Source organism: Abramis brama, assembly GCF_963993115.1.
Source record: "Abramis brama genome assembly, chromosome: 14".
Lineage (NCBI taxonomy): Eukaryota > Metazoa > Chordata > Actinopteri > Cypriniformes > Leuciscidae > Abramis > Abramis brama.
In genome coordinates, this window is record NC_139976.1 from 9,362,824 (window position 1) to 9,381,824 (window position 19,001).

The 19,001-nt window shown below is 39.0% G+C and overlaps 3 protein-coding genes across 3 annotated transcripts; 2 read left to right on the forward strand and 1 right to left on the reverse strand.

The window, feature by feature from the left end:
* Positions 1–270: 270 nt before the first annotated feature.
* On the forward strand, positions 271–7,048 carry LOC311095620 (uncharacterized protein). The gene is made up of 2 exons (XM_084134183.1): positions 271–355; positions 2,225–7,048. The coding sequence occupies exon 2, from the start codon at positions 2,235–2,237 to the stop codon at positions 3,636–3,638; it is 1,404 nt and encodes a 467-aa protein (XP_083990309.1). The 5' UTR covers positions 271–355; positions 2,225–2,234; the 3' UTR covers positions 3,639–7,048.
* Positions 7,049–8,292: 1,244 nt separating this feature from the next.
* Positions 8,293–11,273, forward strand: LOC311095628 (chymotrypsin-like elastase family member 2A). Its single transcript, XM_084134192.1, has 6 exons — positions 8,293–8,463; positions 8,722–8,831; positions 8,914–9,008; positions 9,142–9,422; positions 9,692–9,855; positions 9,943–11,273. Exons 1-6 carry the CDS (start codon positions 8,343–8,345, stop codon positions 10,120–10,122), a joined length of 951 nt encoding a protein of 316 aa, XP_083990318.1. The 5' UTR covers positions 8,293–8,342; the 3' UTR covers positions 10,123–11,273.
* timm23a (translocase of inner mitochondrial membrane 23 homolog a (yeast)) lies at positions 11,269–15,582 on the reverse strand. The gene is made up of 7 exons (XM_084134193.1): positions 15,195–15,582; positions 15,008–15,066; positions 14,472–14,565; positions 14,301–14,385; positions 13,645–13,703; positions 12,743–12,853; positions 11,269–11,785 (listed from the first exon to the last, which is right to left on the reverse strand). The coding sequence occupies exons 1-7, from the start codon at positions 15,298–15,300 to the stop codon at positions 11,673–11,675; spliced, it is 627 nt and encodes a 208-aa protein (XP_083990319.1). The 5' UTR covers positions 15,301–15,582; the 3' UTR covers positions 11,269–11,672.
* Positions 15,583–19,001: the final 3,419 nt, after the last annotated feature.

Genomic DNA, 19,001 nt, shown 5'->3' on the forward strand with positions numbered 1-19,001 from the left:
CTGATTTCCTTTTCTAACAACTCAATAGAATCTACATGTAACCCTATCCCTCACTTCATACACACACTTTCACACAATTCCGCCCCCCTCCATTGGGCATACAGTGCTTCTTGGCTACCCACCATTTCTGTCTGTGTGTCTTTGCACCTCCCCCCCCCTCCACCATGGATTTCCTCTCAGAGAGGGAGTGTGTGGTGTGTAATCAGCTGACAACAACTGATAATCCAGCAACACACCCACTCTGTCCTGTTCACTTAGAGTGGAGCGAGAGAGCACAAGTGGAGGAGAGAAAAGAAGTGAAGGAGGCGGAAGCTGTCTGGACTGAGGGGAAGGAGACGAGAGGAGGAAGTGGGAGGTATGTACATGTGCGTGTGTGTGTGTGTGTGTGGAGGGAGGGAGGTTGTTGATTTACCTGTGGCCATGAGGGAAACCGTAGCTGTGTCTTTATAAAGTAAGTGCTGCTCAGTGTGAAAGGAATGGTTTTTAAAAAGGGGGGGGAGTGAAGGTGTCAAGGAAGAAAAGACAAAGGATGGCACAGGGCCTTGATTGGATCATGTATACTTGCTAGAAAAACCAAAAGGTGAGATCTTTCTTGTTTGATTTTCTTGTATGGGATGAGAGGTTCATTCAGTGTTTATATTTGCATGTGTGTAAGAGTGTGTCCCAGTCTGAAGCTAGTACGGATGGGTGGAGGTTAGCTTGTGGGTTGAGGTGGAAGAGGAGGGTTAACAGTGAACACCTTGTCTGTTATTTTTAGATGCAGTTGGAAGATAAGTATTTTGTTCTCCCATGATAACTGAGGAGAGATAACATCCGTCATTATGCTAGAGTCACAGTCATTTGTACAGGTTATTTTCCTGGTCTGCTTTATTGTTGTTATTATTATCGAAACACTCTGCTAATGATCAGTATTAAATAGTGTGAAATAACTGTAATAACAGTATTAAAACTTGTTGCGAAATAGTGCCACCCTTTAGATACAAAACAAAAGTGTAGGCCTATACTTTATTATTTTATGAGTTATCTATTAATATTTGTGGATTTGATTTAGTTTATGAGCTGGATGCTGAACACTGGCTTTAGCACACATGGGCTTTAGATCTTCTGCTCCCATAGAATCAAACAACTTTTCGTGAGAACATGTTATCTGAATTATAGACACAAACACAATGGATCAGAGCTTTGTAAGCTTTGTGAATGTTGCGTGTTCCAATTCTGCAGAAATCTGCTGAGCTTTCTTCCGAGTTCTGCATATGCAGATTCTGTGTGGGCATCCTTGGAAGTTATATGGTATGATTCAACTATTAGTCACAGATGGCCTAATCATTAAGTATCCACAAAGATAACACAAAGGTTGCAAGTTTATTTCTGAGTTTACTCCTGAAAGTTCTGAAATGCCTTTGAGGCACTTAACCTCCGGTTGCTTCAAAGAACATACCCTGCACTTAGTCTACTGCTTTAAAACAGTGGCACCTCAATAGCAAGTAACAAATAATTCTGAATTAACGTGTGCCTTGAATAGCCTTCACAGATTAGAGTATGAGTGTGTTGTATTTTGGATTCAGCTGTGTGTTTGTGCTGACAGTAGGGAGTGACAGACCCAAAAGTCTGGGCTAGTGGCTAAAGTGGCTAAAGTGTGATGTAAACATGAACAGACCTGACACACATTCACTCTGTGCTCTCGAGAATTCATAGAAATGAGAAATACTCTCACAGTAATGATTTGAGGTCCAATATACCATGAAGTATAGGACAGTTTGCAACATTCAACCCCTTGTCCTTTTTGGACCATGTGGTGTGGAATTGGCCACCTGTGCTAGAGCCCCATTTGGATTAATGTCCTTCTGAGAGAAGCCGAGAAATCCATGTTGTAGCTAATGATCTTAAGACTTAAATTGGGTTTATCCATCTGTAATCTGGCCAATTATCTAGGGAGAGATACCTAGACATCACTTTGTCCTTTTCACTTTAATTTAGTAAGGACAAAAGAAATCTCAGCTTTATACCGTAAAAGTAAAGGTTTAAGGATCATGCAGATTAATCAGAAATTCAATGGATTGTCTTGTAGACAACTAAAGAGAGGAAGAATTGGTGTGCCTCTTCTATCTTAAGAAACGTTTAATCATTTAAAATATATAGTGTAAATAAACAAGTTTTAAATCATTAATATTAATTATACTTTTTATACTTAGTTGTATCATTGTCTGTCTTTCTTTACCAGTAGATATTTCACTATGGAGGAAGGACAACGACCTACATCTGAGATCTACCTCCCAAGCATCAGCCTTGGATCTGTTGATGCCGAAGCAGTGGAGGACTATGAGCTGCCAACCATTTCTTTATCCAAAAGCTCTGTAGAAATGGTGAGTGGACCTCCTCAACGAATGGAGCTGGCATGGTATCGTCAGAATTTGCGCAAGAGTGTCAGCAGTTCAGCATACAGTCAAAGGCCTATCAGTCTGGGTGGACCAGCGGCTGGAGTTCCTGTGAACGTTTGTGAGCATGAACAGGGGAGCTTGCGCAGTGGCAACAGTACCCCTGAGACTGTAATCTGGCATGGGGGAACTGCAAAATCCTGGAGCTTCATGGAGGACTCCCCCAGAAGGACTCCAACGCAGGATCTATTCATGGGGCAAAATCAGGTCCATAGTGGTGTGAATTGTGTTCCACACTCGCCATCCACAAATAGAGATTTAAGGATGAAGGGTCTGGTTTGCAGGGAGGGATGTTGTCGATGTTATGGACCTGCAGAGAACCTGACAGGATGCAGCTGTTGCAGAGTGGCTTGCAGAATGAGTTCTTCAGGTCTGAGCAACAGCTTCACACCACAGGGAGTGAATACAGAAGACCATGCTCAGAGCAACTGTGAAGGCCATCATTTAACTGCATGCCATAGATCTACCTGTTCTGGTCACATGATGAACACTGCCTGTTTGAGAAATGCTTGCAGTGTTGTTCCATGCCCTGGACATTTGATATCTCGGCCACCTTGTGCAGGAAACCCCTGTGCGGGACAAAGATCACTTCTTCATTCAGGCTTGCTTGGTTTTCCACCACTTGTGTCATCTGTCAGCGAGACCAGACTTGACAGCCGGAGTACAGGCCATTGCTGTGGATCCGAGTTAAGGGGGCAGAACTCCTCCTGCCTTAGAATAGACCGGACAGGTCAGACTAGTCTTAACAGGACAGTCAAAGATGCCACGACCATGACATCTGACCATGAAATCAGAGATATTGGTGTGCAGACCATGTCTGATTCCCTTGTTTCCCCTCTTTCGCACGTGTTTCCTGAAATTAGTCTGAGAGCGAATTCTACCTCGGATGCACCCTTGACAATAGAGCACATGTGTCATAGGACCCCTGTAAAGGAGGTGGAATGGGATGCTGAGGGTATGACCTGGGAGGTGTATGGTGCAGCTGTGGACCCTGAAGAGCTTGGCCTGGCAATCCAAAGGCATCTGGAAATTCAGATCAAAGAGACTGCAGCCGCTGCAGCTGTGGCTGCTCAAACAGAAGACTCCACGGACAATACCAGCAGCCTGGCACTGCAGCCCACGCGACGAAAGAAGAGTGAAGGCATTATAAAAACACTGCGCAGTTCTGCATGTTGCGCTAACCCCAGTACTGTGGGAGACTAAAGCAACTAGTGCAGGGCCAGAGCTTGCCTTATCGGTATGTGGGTGCCTCGGTTAGGCGTAAGGTATAGAAACGGTACAACTTTTGCTGCAAGGTGGAAATGGATGGAAAATGGCTAATCTAGAGCTAATTTTCCTTCAAATAATATATCTACATATTCCAAAGCCTTGTCTGCTTAGCTATCAAAGCCCCACTATTGGATCAGTAAAGTGGTAATGTTCACACTGAAAGCTCATGTTGCACAGAGCTACCATTTAAAGGGGTCATAGACTGGATTATTTTATTATTTTATGTTTTCTGGGGTGCCCTTATAATGTTAGTATGATTTTAACATAAAAAATTGTCATAATTTATAAATAAAAGGCATTTTTCCAAGCCTGATTTTAGCCTCTGATTTGAACGCTCTGTTTTAAGGGGCGTGTCTGCTGTTAGACTTCAGTGTAAACACCCACTGTTGTGATTGGCTGACATGTTTGCATATGAAATAGCTAGTATTACATGTGGAACTCTCTCTAAAACTTTTACTAAATGTTTACCATTACAGCTATCGAGATCATGAAAAGTATTGATCATAATGATCTATTCCCATCACATGAAAGGGTGCAGTGATGAGCATTGAGCAGATGACAAACAGTCTGTTGATCGCGTATGAAAAGATCTTATCATTGCAACCCAATTTCGGCACTTTCACGAATGCTTTCACCAGAGGTGTAAAATCCAAAGTCTGTTTGCAAAGCCTGCGCCGAAAATTTACAAAATAATCCACAGTGAAATACACCGAATACAAACAAATAATACACTGCTGAGACATTCACATTGTTGGGAAAAATAACCCACTATCCTAGCATTAGGATCGTTTGGAAGGTAATGGTATTATTGATCTTGTATCGATCTTTTCTCGTTCTCATGTCACTGTTCACTAACGGTCCCGTGGGCGGGGCCAAAGATGCCCTTTTTAGATCCTGTCGTTTGCTGGCATTGGTTTCAATAAAAGTTTTTGGAATAACAAGAAAGTTTTGAGTTTTGAAACTTACAGGGTATTTTTATAGTATAACGAACTCTTAACTGTCAAAGGATCAAGGAACATTTGAATTCTCAGTCTATGACCCCTTTAAAGTTTACAGATAACGGTGTGTTTCCATCTATCTTCACACATGGCCTTGGGATCTTTTGGATGTCCTTTTTTGGCCAAAAATTCCAAAATTATGATTTTGGTGAGCACTGAGTATTAGCAATTTTGAAACCGCTAATTATAGGCTAAATGTTTTTGTTGTGCTTGTTGAATTTTGAAAAGCAAATAGCAGGTTATTGAGCATCAGCTAGGGCTACGTTAAAGTTAATGGAGCTCTCGTACACCCTGAAACGCTTCCTGGAGCAAGATCCGAAGGCTAGTTCTATAGTCTATGATTAAGATCTCTTTGTTTTCTGATCTCACAGATTCATGTTGTTAAACCGTTTGTAGTCAAATACAAGCTACAGCTCTCGCTCTCTTTTTTGTTGTTGTTGTCTTTTGTCTTGATGTAAATGGTGATTGGTAATGTTTTGGCCTGGTGGGTTAGAGTGGGCTCTAGGCCAGAATCAATGCACAGTGCTAAAAATATGAAAGGTAGGGTAGACAATAGGAGAGGCTAGCAATAGCAAGCTAGCTCTGAAAGCATAAGATCCCACCCTCTCTTCAGAGCATCTCCAAAGCCAAAACTCCTCCAAAGCACACAGCCAGAGCAGAGTTTTCAAAGCGTCACAAGAGACTGCGTTAAATTACCTTGTACCACCTGTATCACCATTACTTGTACCACCTGACTACAGCAGATTTATTATGTCATTGATAGTGTTACCATAGAAACGTATAAATCAGAGTCTGAGGATGTGAACCGCTCTGAGTAGAATGTCATGGGTGGCCATCTCTTAGTTACGGCAGTTATGCTGTGAACACAGCAGAAGTTTATTTGTTTTGGTTCAGGAGGAACTGTAAAAAGTGGCTACTGTTTGTTTGTGGCGCTTGGTGACTGCGTGTCTACAAGTCTGCATAGCCTCGTGAAACTTGCTGATGATGTGTTGTCTGCGCGAGCAGGGTGCGTGGAGATATGGAAATACATGTGGTTGCAATTTATTGTACAGTATGTGCACTTACGTGTACTTACAGTGTACTTACCTAAGAAAGTAGTGGGCAATACAAGGCAACTACATGGGTTAAGGTTAGGTTTAGGGCTAAGTTCAGGTAATTATTATAATGTACATGTGGAACTGGACTGTAAAATGAAGTGCTACCACATACGTTAACAGGTAGGACATCCTATCATTGCATTCGTACCGAACATTTTTTGGTCTCGAGACTTCCACAGAAGATAAATGTAAATGAAAGATAAATTCAACCAGTATAACAAAAAGTGAAAAACATTCCCTACCCTAGCTTTAATGCTCATGAGGTTTGTGGGTGTGTAAAGCTAGGTTCTTATCAAACCTTCATGTAGCTCAAACAGTAGAGCGTTGGGGTATGGGTTTGATTCCCAGGGAAAGCAAGAACTGATAAGATTGTAAAATGTGTAAAGTCGCTTTGGATAAAAGCGTCTGCAAATGCATAAATGTAAATGTAAAACCTACTCATGATTAGTAAATATAGACTCAAGGTCAATGTTCCCACACTTCTATAGTACACTATGAGCTGAAACTAAGCCCCAGTTCTATGCCCAGGGACAATATCAATAAATTATAAAATTAAAACATGTACACTTGGAATTTGGTGCCAAAATCTGACCTGATCTGAAAATCTGACGCCATTTTCATGTCACAATCTAATAAATCATTGTTGTTTTTTTGTGGTTGTGTCCTATTCAGAACCTGTGCAAGGACAAAGATAATTTTACATTTTCACATAATTTTACATGTTCATAAATCATAGTTTTTTGTCATGTAATATCACAAAACGGTTTGTTCATTATAATGTTAAAATATTCAAGTTTAATTGCTTTATTTCACATTAAGTAAGAGTTTTACTGTTTTTTATGTACATCATGATCACATGTGCTATATCACTATACAGAATCAGTCATGATTTTGTGAAAGTTAGGGATTGTAATTAGAGCAATCTCTGTAATGTTTAGATTATGTTCATTTTAATAGCATGGATGGACCTTATTGTATGTAAGTAAATGTGTATCTAGAATCTCTGACCAAATTAACAGTATGTGCTGCACAAACTGCTTTTGTTTTTCTTTGCCAAAGCAATGTTTTCTTTTGATCTTTTTTTGGACCAGAGCATTGTGATTTAACATAATATAGATATTACTGAATCAACATCTTACAGTATGATGAAAACAAGCTTTCTATAGGCTTTCTACAGCAAAAACTACACTAATGTGTTTTAATATTGAGAATAGTGAATGTCTTGAAAAGTATGAGCAACAATAAAACATTTGGCAAACAATATTCAGTGTCTTTTATTTTGATTAATTTATTTCGAGATTCCTCGTTGGCTTGCTGGCAATGGGATTTCTCTTTGTTTGTGAAGATCATGGAAAAGAGAGAGACATGAGAACATGTCAGAAGGTCCTGCTAAACTTGGTGAACTGTGCTCCAGTAGATTGCCCTGGACCTTTCCATGGCTCTTTCATTGTAACTTTGACCAATTGGATGAGCAGGCACATTCCCTGGTATTGACTGTCCTGTCCCTGAGCAGGTGATCCCTTTTTGGAATAAATACAACAGGTGAGCAGGGACACATCCTAAACAAGAATAATAAAACTCATTATGAATATAGTTGAATATAGTACTATATGAATATAGTACTTCAGCCTGAATATAGTTTCATGTATATAATAATTAACATCTCAGCATCTCCTGTCTTAAAATCTGCTCCACTAGAGCAAACAACTTTGAAATTCAGTAGGTTTCACAGGCCTTATTGTATATCTCCATTTTGCTTCTTATGCCCTCTGCTGGTATCATGAGAAACATGTTCACATTGCTATTAAATCAAGCAAACTATATTGTATAAATCTTCCGTCCTTTACTACCTTGAACTCATGGAAGTTTAGCTAAAGTTATAGGCTAAGGATAAGACTAATTATAAAGTCTATTATGTAAATGAAGTGGTGGTTTAAGGTCCAGCTGAAAAGTGATGTCTATCCACAAAGTTCAGGCTATAAACAATCAGCATTGTGCCCTTGAGCAAGGCTTGCTCCAAGGGGGTTGTTTCTGTAATGAGTGGGCTCACTTTGGATAAACGATTGCCTGCTAAGAACAGGTTCTGCTAATATTTAATGAAATGAATATATAAATGACACAAGGATCAGTCATAATCTTGTTAATTATTTGTCAGGGTTTTACCAAGGTAAAACTTGAATCCTGCAAGGTTTTGGAAGGCAGCAGAAGGTCATGTGAAGGCCAGCACTTCTGCTCATCCAAACAGCTAATAGCATGGTGTGACTGTAAGGAGGCTACTGGCAATCTATTCTGGGAGAGTTGTTTTGCAGTGGCAAGGGACGGGCTGTAGCTGAAAGTGCTGATGGGACTCCCATGATCCCCTGGGGCCAGCGTGTTCTGAAAACCCCCAGCTACCCCACCAGAACAATCCAGGATTGGGAGGAGTATTGTGAAAGTGCTTTGTCCCAATGACAGGGGTGGGGAGTGCACAAAGAATGGCCTCTGCACTAGGCATGGTATAAATGGGTAATCACCAGAGCGCAACACACAGTTTACTGTAAATCATGGCAGTAAGGAGCCCATTTTTTCCACTGTTGCTAATGCTGCTGGGTCTGGCGCTGGACAGAGCCTCCACCCATGCATTCAACCCTAGTCGCCTTCAACAGCACAAAGTCCTCCACCTTGGTGAGAAATGAAATGAACGCTAACCACTGACATCTTTCAAGTGCATTTCAAGTGGTGCTATCTTGAGAAGAAAAAAAAAACTGAATTTACACTTATTTCTATGTCTTTCTCAAAGATCCAAATATGGATTTCCTTTCCTTCTTTCCTCTCCTGGTACAACACCTTTCATTTGCTTCCACATAAATCCTGTGTACCTTGTGTTTGCTTTTCTACATGGTACTTTAACTGACATTGACTTAAGTGTTGATCTGTCCTTAGACTGGCCGAAGGACTGTGGCCTGCCTCATTTCAAACCAAACACAGTGGAGCGTATCGTGTCGGGCAATGAAGCGAGACCCCATTCCTGGCCGTGGCAGGTCTCACTGCAGGTAAATTATACTTGAAATGACACAGCATTACTCAAGGTGTAACAAAAGAGGAAGTCGCTGATGCTTCTGTCTATTTTAATAGGTTCGTCCCAGAGGCAGTAAACATTATGTTCATGTGTGTGGAGGGACTCTGATCCATAAGAACTGGGTTCTTACTGCTGCTCACTGCTTCCAGAAGTAAGGCAAAGCATAGGTTTATCACCCGTAGGGTAGAACTAAGAGCGCTGCTTTGCTGGGCAAATTCTCTGGTTGTTTTCCCCTTAGATGTCATAATCAACCAAACACTTTTTGTATCCCTCTTGTTGACCAGGGGAAAAGCAGAGGATGCTAGTAGCTGGCGTATCGTTTTGGGTAAGCATCAACTGAAAAGATCAGAGTCCGCTGAGCGTACTTTCCCAGTGAAGAGGATCTACAGGCATGAGCACTTCCGTTATCCAGCCCACAGTGAGCTAGACTATGACATCGCATTGGTTAAAGCTGCCACGGACATCCCGACCACTAACTTCATCCGCTATGCCTGCCTGCCGCGCAAGCAGATCAACCTTAAACCAGGGCACTACTGCTGGGTGACCGGCTGGGGGGACACACGAGGTAAAATGTGTATCATAAGCCTTTTGTGCTAAGAAAGTTCGGTCTTGAAATATGATGGCTGGTTTATCTATGGCATCATTGGCTCATAGATAAAGTATAATGAGTGTAGAGTAACACCCTCACTCACAGCAGTTTCTACCATAGAAATTGGTTAATTGTTTGCCCCTGAGGTGAAAACAAAGAGCACTTTAATGTTTTGTTGATATAATGGAGTTTACAAAGGTAGGTGATCCACTTATCCAGAATATGGGTTTGGCATCTCTTCTTAGGCGGGAAGGAAAACGTGTCACTTGCTGAGGCATTGAATCAAGCTCGGCTCCCAGTCATTGACTACAAGACCTGCCGGCAGAAGAAGTTCTGGGGTGACCGCGTGCGAGACTCAATGATTTGCGCTGGGTTCCGTGATACAGAGGGGACCCCAGCTGCATGCCAGGTGAGAAAACTATTTAATGGGGAAATTTATCATGGTGCCCCATATTCAACTCTATTCATACCTTCTCTGTGGCTTTTCTTCCTAAAGGGTGACTCTGGTGGCCCTCTGCTGTGCCAGGTGGGGCGTGACCGCTGGGAGGTCCACGGCATTGTGAGCTTCGGTCCTATTGGATGCACGGTGGAGAACAAGCCCAGCGTCTTCACTCGCACCGCAGCCTACATCCCATGGATAGAGGCTACACGCATCAGGGACTTCTTCTTGCACTGAACTCCCACCTCCAAGAATTATTTGCCCACATTTGTAGGTACAGGAAGAGTTGTGAAAGCAACTGATTTAGTGCCATGTCCCGGTCTGGGTCTGGCCCATGGACCTGCTTATCCATTTGTGGTCCGTGCACTGAGAGCTGGTGTACATCATTGCAACCACCAGCCACCAAGTTAGGGTAGTTTGCACTGGTTTGTGGGTCGTTTCACCGCTATGCATGTGAGATTCTCCTGGGCTTTGTTATAGTACATGAACTGCAAAGTTTTAACTGCTTTCAGCTAAATCACATTGATCTCCACATTGTGTTCAGCAAGCCAAGCAACATTTTCTGTAAAACAAGTCCTGGCTATTCTACATTACACTCATCAGTTCAGTTGGCCTTGTTTTTTCCTGTAAGGAATGGCATGTACATTTGCCCTCTCTTGGGTAGTCCGGTATTCAGTCCCTAAGGTGCTTTGACGGTCAACGTCAAGTAGTGATAAGAACATTTCACCTGTTGATGGAGACAGTCTCCCTTTTATACTCCAGTTCTTTTCACCGAACAGGCTAGGTAATTTCCACACAGGACGGATATTTATATTTTACACTTTAGATGCTACAAGGAATTCATGCATACAATTTTCATACATTTCTTTATAATCATTATTCTGAGAAGGAGCTTTAGTTATTGCATCATGCATCTATCGCTCAATTATTCAAACTACAGGGAGAGTGAGTTACTACTACAATACTACTAGGATAATAGGATGATTTCGAGAAATAATACTGAAAGGAATTTTTAAAATGCTTTAACTCGTAGACATGTGTGAATGAATACTGTAGCATATAAGGTCATAATGAAGGACATTCATTCTGTAATATTATAATTATCATTCCTCTGTACTCTACACATTGACTGTAGAAATAAAGGTTGACCTGCTTACAAATAAACCATTTAGAAAACAAGACCCCTATCAATTCATTTCTATGCAGTCAGTACAGTTAAAACATTTTAGTACATTAAAAAGAACATGTACTAAATTTTTATTTTATTTATATATTTATGTGACTACAGTACTCCCAGTATGAAAGACTGACCATTCATGCATCCATTGTATTATACAACTTACAAATTGTAATACCACTAAAATACAAATAAAGAACCTCAAAGAGTGGAAACTAGCATTTTATTTTAGATGGTTGCAGAGAGGAAGCGGACAGTTTAATCAGCACTGATAAAGTGCATCAATCCACAATGAGAACAGATTAAACCACATCATTAAAGGATACAGAGTTCATCTGTGAAACTTACACCAACAAAGACATGTACTTGAACAACTGTACGACTGAGATGTCACCAGCAAACTCACAGCTACATAGTCCACACAGCTGGAGGTAGTCTGGCTCTTCCATTTAAATATTACACCTACTGTAACTCTGAAGAAATCTGTGCACATGTGGTGGTCCATGGGTTTCTTTAAAAAATAAATTTGAAGCATCTCCAAAAGGGGGTGAAAAGACTAAGAATGGGCTCAGAGTCAAAATAAGTCCATGGTTTGAGCTCTCAGTCATTCTCAGTAACGTGAAGGCGATGTCCCCTTCAGGTGATCCCAGTTGTTGTAAAGAGCATACAGCCCTGACATGGCTAAACCAACGAGACCTCCTCTGGCAGCTCCTTTGAGTCCAGCTGAACACAATAAATACAGTATGTATTAAATTATTATAACAAATATTACGTTCAATAGATTAAAGGGTTAGTTCACACAAAAATGAAAATTCTGTCAGTAATTACTCACCCTCATGTTGTTCCAACCCTGTAAGACTTTCGTTCATCTTCGGATCACAAATTAAGATATTTTTGATGAAATCTGAGAACTGTCTCACTTCTCCATAGGCTGCTAGGTAATTGCATCTGCCGGCCCAGAAAAGTTAGTAAAGACATCATTAAAATAGTCCAAGTGACTACAGTGGCTCAACCTTAAGTTTATCAAGCAACGAGAATACTTTTTGTGCGCAAAAAACAAACAAAAATAACGACTTTATTCAACTATTCATTTTCTTCCGTGTGGGCCTCTGACGCGAGTTCACGAGAGCGCCACGACGCATGCGCAAGAATTGAGATCTTACGTTTTCTCTTGGTTTCTCACGATTCGGACATGCAGGAAATGCACACTTTAGAACCATTTTAAACACTACATCGAGACCCATCTGCGTCATCTTCTCAGTTCTCGCACATGCGTCGTGGCGCTCTCGTGAACTCACTCAGAGGCCAACACGGAAGAAAATTAATAGTTGAATAAAGTCGTTATTTTTGTTGTTTTTTGCGCACAAAAAGTATTCTCGTCGCTTGATAAACTTAAGGTTGAGCCACTGTAGTCACTTGGAATATTTTAACAATGTCTTTACTAACTTTTCTGGGCCGGCAGATGCAATTACCTAGAAGCCTATGAAGCAGTGAGACAGCTCTCAGATTTCATCAAAAATATCTTAATTTGTGTTCCGAAGATGAACGAAAGTCTTACAGGGTTGGAACAACATGAGGGTGAGTAATTACTGACAGAATTTTCATTTTTGGGTGAACTAACTCTTTAAATCTGTGATTGCCACAATATTGAGCACTGAAGTCAATGTGGCTTTTCCTCACCTGTGGATTTAAAAAGCATCCCAGTTAACGTTCCAGCTGCCACTGTGTTGATGTCATCCTCTGCACCTCTGGCCTTCTCAATGGCCACACCAAACACACTATACAAAAGAGCTGTAGAGAAACAAAACAAAATGCGTTTTCATATATTATATAGCTATCCATTTTTACTGATCGGATAGCTATATGATGGTAAAACGGTTCTATTTACACCTGGCCACATAAATTTCCCGACGAATACAAAGCCAATCTTCAATTCCCGCACTATATGCAAATTTAATGGAGTTCACATCAACGAAAGCAACAGATGTGATCATTTTATTTATCAAGAGCTAATTTCAAGATCAAATACCACAATAGGAGAAAGAACACCATCAGCACTGGTAAGATCATTTAGTCTCTAGAGGTGTAACAATATATCGTGTCACAATATATTGCAATACAATAATGCAACAATATGTATCGTGGATAGAGACAATAAGTTTTCAGAGTTTTAGTGTCAGTACTACATTAAACTACAATATAATGTTGAATACAATGTATAATAATGCAATGGGGGAATATCTGTGGGTCCTGATAATGCCAAATGTGCTCTCAGGCATTTATTTTTTAACATTTTGTTAGGAGTAAAATTGACACGTGTGGTTTCAACAACCATATGAATTTACACTTGTCCAATTTCATTTGGAATGCCCTCCTGAAATGGTTTGAGTGATCGGATTTAAATCCGTCTCAAAATCGTTTCAGAGGGCATTTACACCTGGTCTTTTCCTGATTCGGAGAGCTATCCAATCAGAAAACAAAAACGCATGAAGTGACCAGGTGTAAAAAGTCCCTTTAACTAATGACAAAACAGGTTGTGATATTCTTTTACACAAGCTGTTTGAATTCAATGCATTTCTTACCCACAGATCCTAGTGTGTTGGCCCATGATGCCCCTTGTCGTGTGACCATGTTCAAAATCCTGGAAAAAAAAAAAAAAACATTACAAAGGTCAATATTACAATAGAATTATATGGGTAATAAACAATGGATAAACAGTTTTAGTAAATGTTGAATAACATTTTTTTGTTTTTTTCAGAAACACCAAAACTGAAAATGAAGTTTTCATTGAACCAAAAAAAGTCTTGGAAATTCAATTTGGGTAACTGAACTTAATATGCCGTTCAGGGTGTCATGTTCACAGATGATAAAGAGTCATAGTAAAGTTTTTCATCAATTAACATGTGTGAACAAAACAGAGACTGACAGTCAAAACACTAACTAACGAAAAGCACTCGGTCAATGATTTCAGCCCTCCAAAACTATTTTGCCCTAAATCTTTTTTTTTTCTTTTCTTTTTTTTTGTGCTGTTTCGGCATGTTCACTGCATTGCAGCAAATGTGTAAACATCCTATCTTTCATAATTAAGCATAATTAAGCTTTTCATAATCATATCAGCATTATATAGATCATTGCCCACTCTGCTCCGGGAATACTCAAAAAGATCCAAACTGAATTTATGCAGTAACTTAAATAATTTCCAAAAAAAAAAAGTATTTACAAAAAAACAGACACTTACTGTACGTTTCTGGGTTTGGACCATGGCATGTCTCTAGTTTCCATAAGGCCCATACGAAGACCATTAAGTGTCCCAAAAGCAGCACCTTCAAAGTAATGAGCAAAAGTTAAAAAGAGTGCAGATTAAAGACATGATAAGATTGATCAAAGACTGTGAAGAGACAGGCCTCACCTGTTATACAGCAACCCCCGATGGTGAAGAAGGCCAGCTCAAAGCGGCCACGTGTTTTATTTGCCCCAGTTGGCAAGATGAACTCATCTGTGTCCTAACAGAGCAAGACAAGCACCATAAAAGCATCTTAATTGTAATGTTTTGTGTATTACTAATTCCAATATCATAAACAAGGGAATACAATACAACCACACTAGTATACATTAGGGCATGGGTCAACTAACAGATTTAAGGCAGATTTTAATAGAAAGTTAAATCTAAATTCTCAGGAAATCACGTCAGGTCTTACAATAATTATATGCAATTTATCAATCAACTTCTGTTGGCCAAAACAATGTTCTGATCGTTTTGTATGCTACAATATTGTCCATTGCTGTTTAATGAATTGGTTTAGGTTGAATAACTGATTTGCTTTTTTTTTTACTATTAAATAACAACCTTCAAAGACAAGTTTCCAATTTGACCCCTTAATTCAGTCCATAAAAACCTTTAAATGGACCTGAAATGTAGCTGTGGTCTCATAGAAACTCACTCACCTGTACGAGGTAACGAGGGTCAACATTGAGGTACGGCGAGAGAGGGCTCATACCAGTCACTGAGAATGACAGATAACAAATGTATACATTATCATAAATATATAGATTCTCGTAGCAACTCGCTTGACCTTAAAGTGAATCGGACTGCTAAAAAGAGTAAGCTTAGACACTTATCACGTTAACTTACATGGTACTCCTGCGAGCTCAGTATTTGAATACTCAGGGGTTCCTCCACCGAAAAGACTCCCGATTCCCCCTTTATATCCTCCTGATTCCGGCGTGTTATTATCCATTTCTTTAGATATGATACAGAGAAAACCGGCTCGATGATCCTGCTTCTTCCTTACCGACCCGGTAAAACTGATGAACGCTAGGGACACTCAACGATTTTCTTTACCGACAGGGTTGTGTTGTATATCATCTGTTGAAAATCCCACATAGACGTCACTGTGCAAAATTGTTGTCAAGTGTTGATGTTGGATAATTAGAGAGTTTTCAGTCTCTGGCTGTCAGTATCTGCATCTCTGACCTCCACATGCTGCCCTGCCATAAAGTGTAAGGACACTGCTGACGTAACACTGCCGTAAAATGACTCGTGTGATCGCTCCATAGACTGTAATAAAAGCTCGAAGATTTCAACAAAACAGTAATATATGTAGGTATAACATTAAAATTAAATAAATATTAGTTTGCTAAAGTACCGTATGCAATATAAACATGGAAAGTATGCGATATTTGTGTTTAAGAGACTTGAAAAGACCTAACAGTGAATTTACCTTTACCAGTTGATTGCACGACATTTTGCGACATTTTGTTTTGTTGCTCAAGGGTGATTTTTGTTTTTCATTTCAGAACAAGTAAGATTCTATAAATTTAAGTAACATTCATGACAATGAAAAAAAAAAAAAAAAAAAAATAAATTAATGGTTAAATAAAAAAATAGTTAGGGAAGAAAAATTAAAGTAAGACATGAAGCTGTCAGATAAATGCTGGGTTGTTTCAACTCATGTTTGGCTCAAATATGGACAAACCCAACCGTTGGGTTTAAACATTTATGCCTGGTTTCATAGACAATGCTTAGATTAAGCCAGGATTAGGCCTTAGTTTGATCAGGACATTTAGTAGCCTAGTTAAATAAACGTGCCATAGAAAAAAAAAAAAAAAACCTTACTGTTGTGCTGCTTGTGCATCTTAAGACCAAACAATGGCACTGACATAAGCCTATTATAAGCTAAATCAGAGCAAGTTGCTTTCACTTAAAACAGCTCAAACATGCATTTTAGTCTGGGACTAGCTTAAGCGTCTGTGAAACACGGTTGGGTTTTTCCATTTTTAACCCAAATATGAAACAACCCATCATTTTTTAGTGTAGTATATATATATATATATTTATTTTTTTATTATTATTTTTTTTACATTTTTTTTGCTGAAAACAACTGAAGATTGATGAAAAATAAATGCATTCTAGTTGAGTGCTATGATATCCTGTTCATTATTTACAGCTACTTTTGTATTTGATGTTGATTTTATGGGTAACAGCCATAATTGTTCAGACTGATAGTTTATTTTATTTTAAATTATTCGTTTTAAAATATTTGACAGACATAAATAGACTGCGTGTTTGATATGGTTGGAGAAAAATCTCTGAAACCAGTGCTGATGCTTTCCCACTAGATGGCAGACAAAGACAAATTTCAAAAGGCGTCTGATGGAGTTACATTAACTTTTTTTTTTCTTCAACAGTTGGATAGTTTTTTTCTTCTTCCTTTCAGTTGATTTGTTAGTTTGTGTGGGGGAAAAGATCTACCTCACACCGAATCATGTGCCACAATAAAGCATGTCCCGCAATGCATGCTTGAAAGCACAAATGGTTGTTTAGCACCATAAAGGTTGTCTTCTGATCCTCCTAGCCTGATGAGATTTAAGAGGAATTCACAGAGTGGGAGGATGCTGAAGCAGAATTCTATCACCATTGCTAATTTTTTTCCCGTCTCTTTCTTTTCCACCCCTTGAGGTGGAGCAATAACGTTTGCCATTGTTGTCATTCTGTGAGCTCAGACTTCCTGGCATCCACACTAAATTACCCAGGGCTTTCTGTGGGAGCAGAAATGGCTCACTGTTCCCCAACAAAAAGACCATTCACAGTCAGTGGAAGGCCTCCTATAGACAGCCCACAGTGCTGAAGAGAACCAGAGGCAGTCGAATAGAGACAGGCACCCCGAGGAACTGGTCGCACTGGGAAATGACAGTGATGTCATCATGAATGCATCTCACAGATTATCTTTTTATCACGCTTGTGTTTTATCATCACACTTTGTTGTCGACCTCTTATATTGAGACTTTTTGTGCCTAAACTCAAACATAACAAATGTTGAGTAGCCTAAACACAAAAAACTCCACAAGGACCCCAAAGGGGGTGTGTTTCCATGGAGATATGAAAGCTGTGTACCAGAGCCTCTGTTCCTTAAACTAGTTCTGAGGAGATGAGAGGGGAGGATAAGAGGGGGTGGGGGTTCAAAGGGGTCCTCTGAAACCTTTCAGATGAAGACATAAAAGCATCACACTTTTTTCTCGTCTCTAAAGTGTAAACAAGCATGGCAACTTACTGTTGCTGTCTGAGATTCATACAACAGATTTAGTTAGTTTTGAATTTCCATTAGCCATTACTCCAGTCATCAGTGTCACATGATCCTTCAGAAATCGTTCTAGTATGCTGATTTGCTCAATTATTATTGGTGCTCAATTGTTAATAATGGTTCTTATTATTATCAATGTTGAAAACCGTTTTTGATGCTTAATATTTATGTGGAAACCATGATACATTTTTTGATTAATAGAAAGTTTAATGAACAACATTTCTGTGAAATAGAAATCTTTTGTAACATTATAAATGTAAATGTAATATGTATTTGCTGAATAAAAGTATTCATGTCTTTTTTTCTTTTTTTAAAGTACTTAACCTAAACTTTTAAATATAGTTTCCACAATTTTATTAACCCTCTATGATTGCTTGCATGTAGGTCAAAAATGACTGAATTTTTTTTATTATTTCAATGAAATGACTTTAATAAGCTATTTTAGTTTGATACTATTGTTTATTTTATGTTTTATGCAGAAGTTCTAATCCATTTATTTACTTATTGTGCATGGACCTGAAAATGAAATTTCCAACTAAAATGTTCATAAATCTTTAATGCATTGGAGCACAGACTTAAGAGTGGTCTTTTTATAAGACAACAGATCGTTGCTGAAGTGAAAAAAGTAATTAAAAAAAAGTGAACTTGAAAAAAGTTATACAATTTTACATTTATTGTTATGAAAAATAAATGCACAAAAATACCATTCAGTTTTATATGAAATATATATAAATATATTTTCTTAAAACTGTGAAAAAAATCCAAGCCATAAATCTAAACAAACTATGTTCCAATTTAAATTTGAGGATGATATCCCGAAAAATGTGCTTTCAGTAATATTTTGCTTGGCCGCAGTACTAAACGCTTCCACTAGATGAAATTTGTCTCCCATTCAAATTCGGCCATTTTGACTGTGAACAATACAAGTGTGATTATTTTTTTCAGGACCATTTAACCTTTTCGAATCATGTCCATTACATTTTGGGGTGTTCACACAGTGAACAAAGTGCCAAAACCTTTAAAGTTAAAAATTAAAAATAAAATTAAAAATTAGTTTATGGTATTTTTGATCAAATAGCTGCAGAGACTTCTTTCAAAAACATAATTTTTGTAAAATTATTTCAAACTTTATATGTAAACATCAAGTATAATGTGTTATGTTATATATACTGTATATATATATATATACGGGGTGGGGTTCGGAACGAACAACTCAAGAGTTAAACTGAATCACCTGTTTTAAAGTCTCTGGAAACTTGGAATCCACCCAAACTCAACAGTTCCTCCTTAATGTGGATTTGTTTCGTTATCCCAGCTGACACTCGCAATAGATTTACATCAGCCGTATAATATCCCAG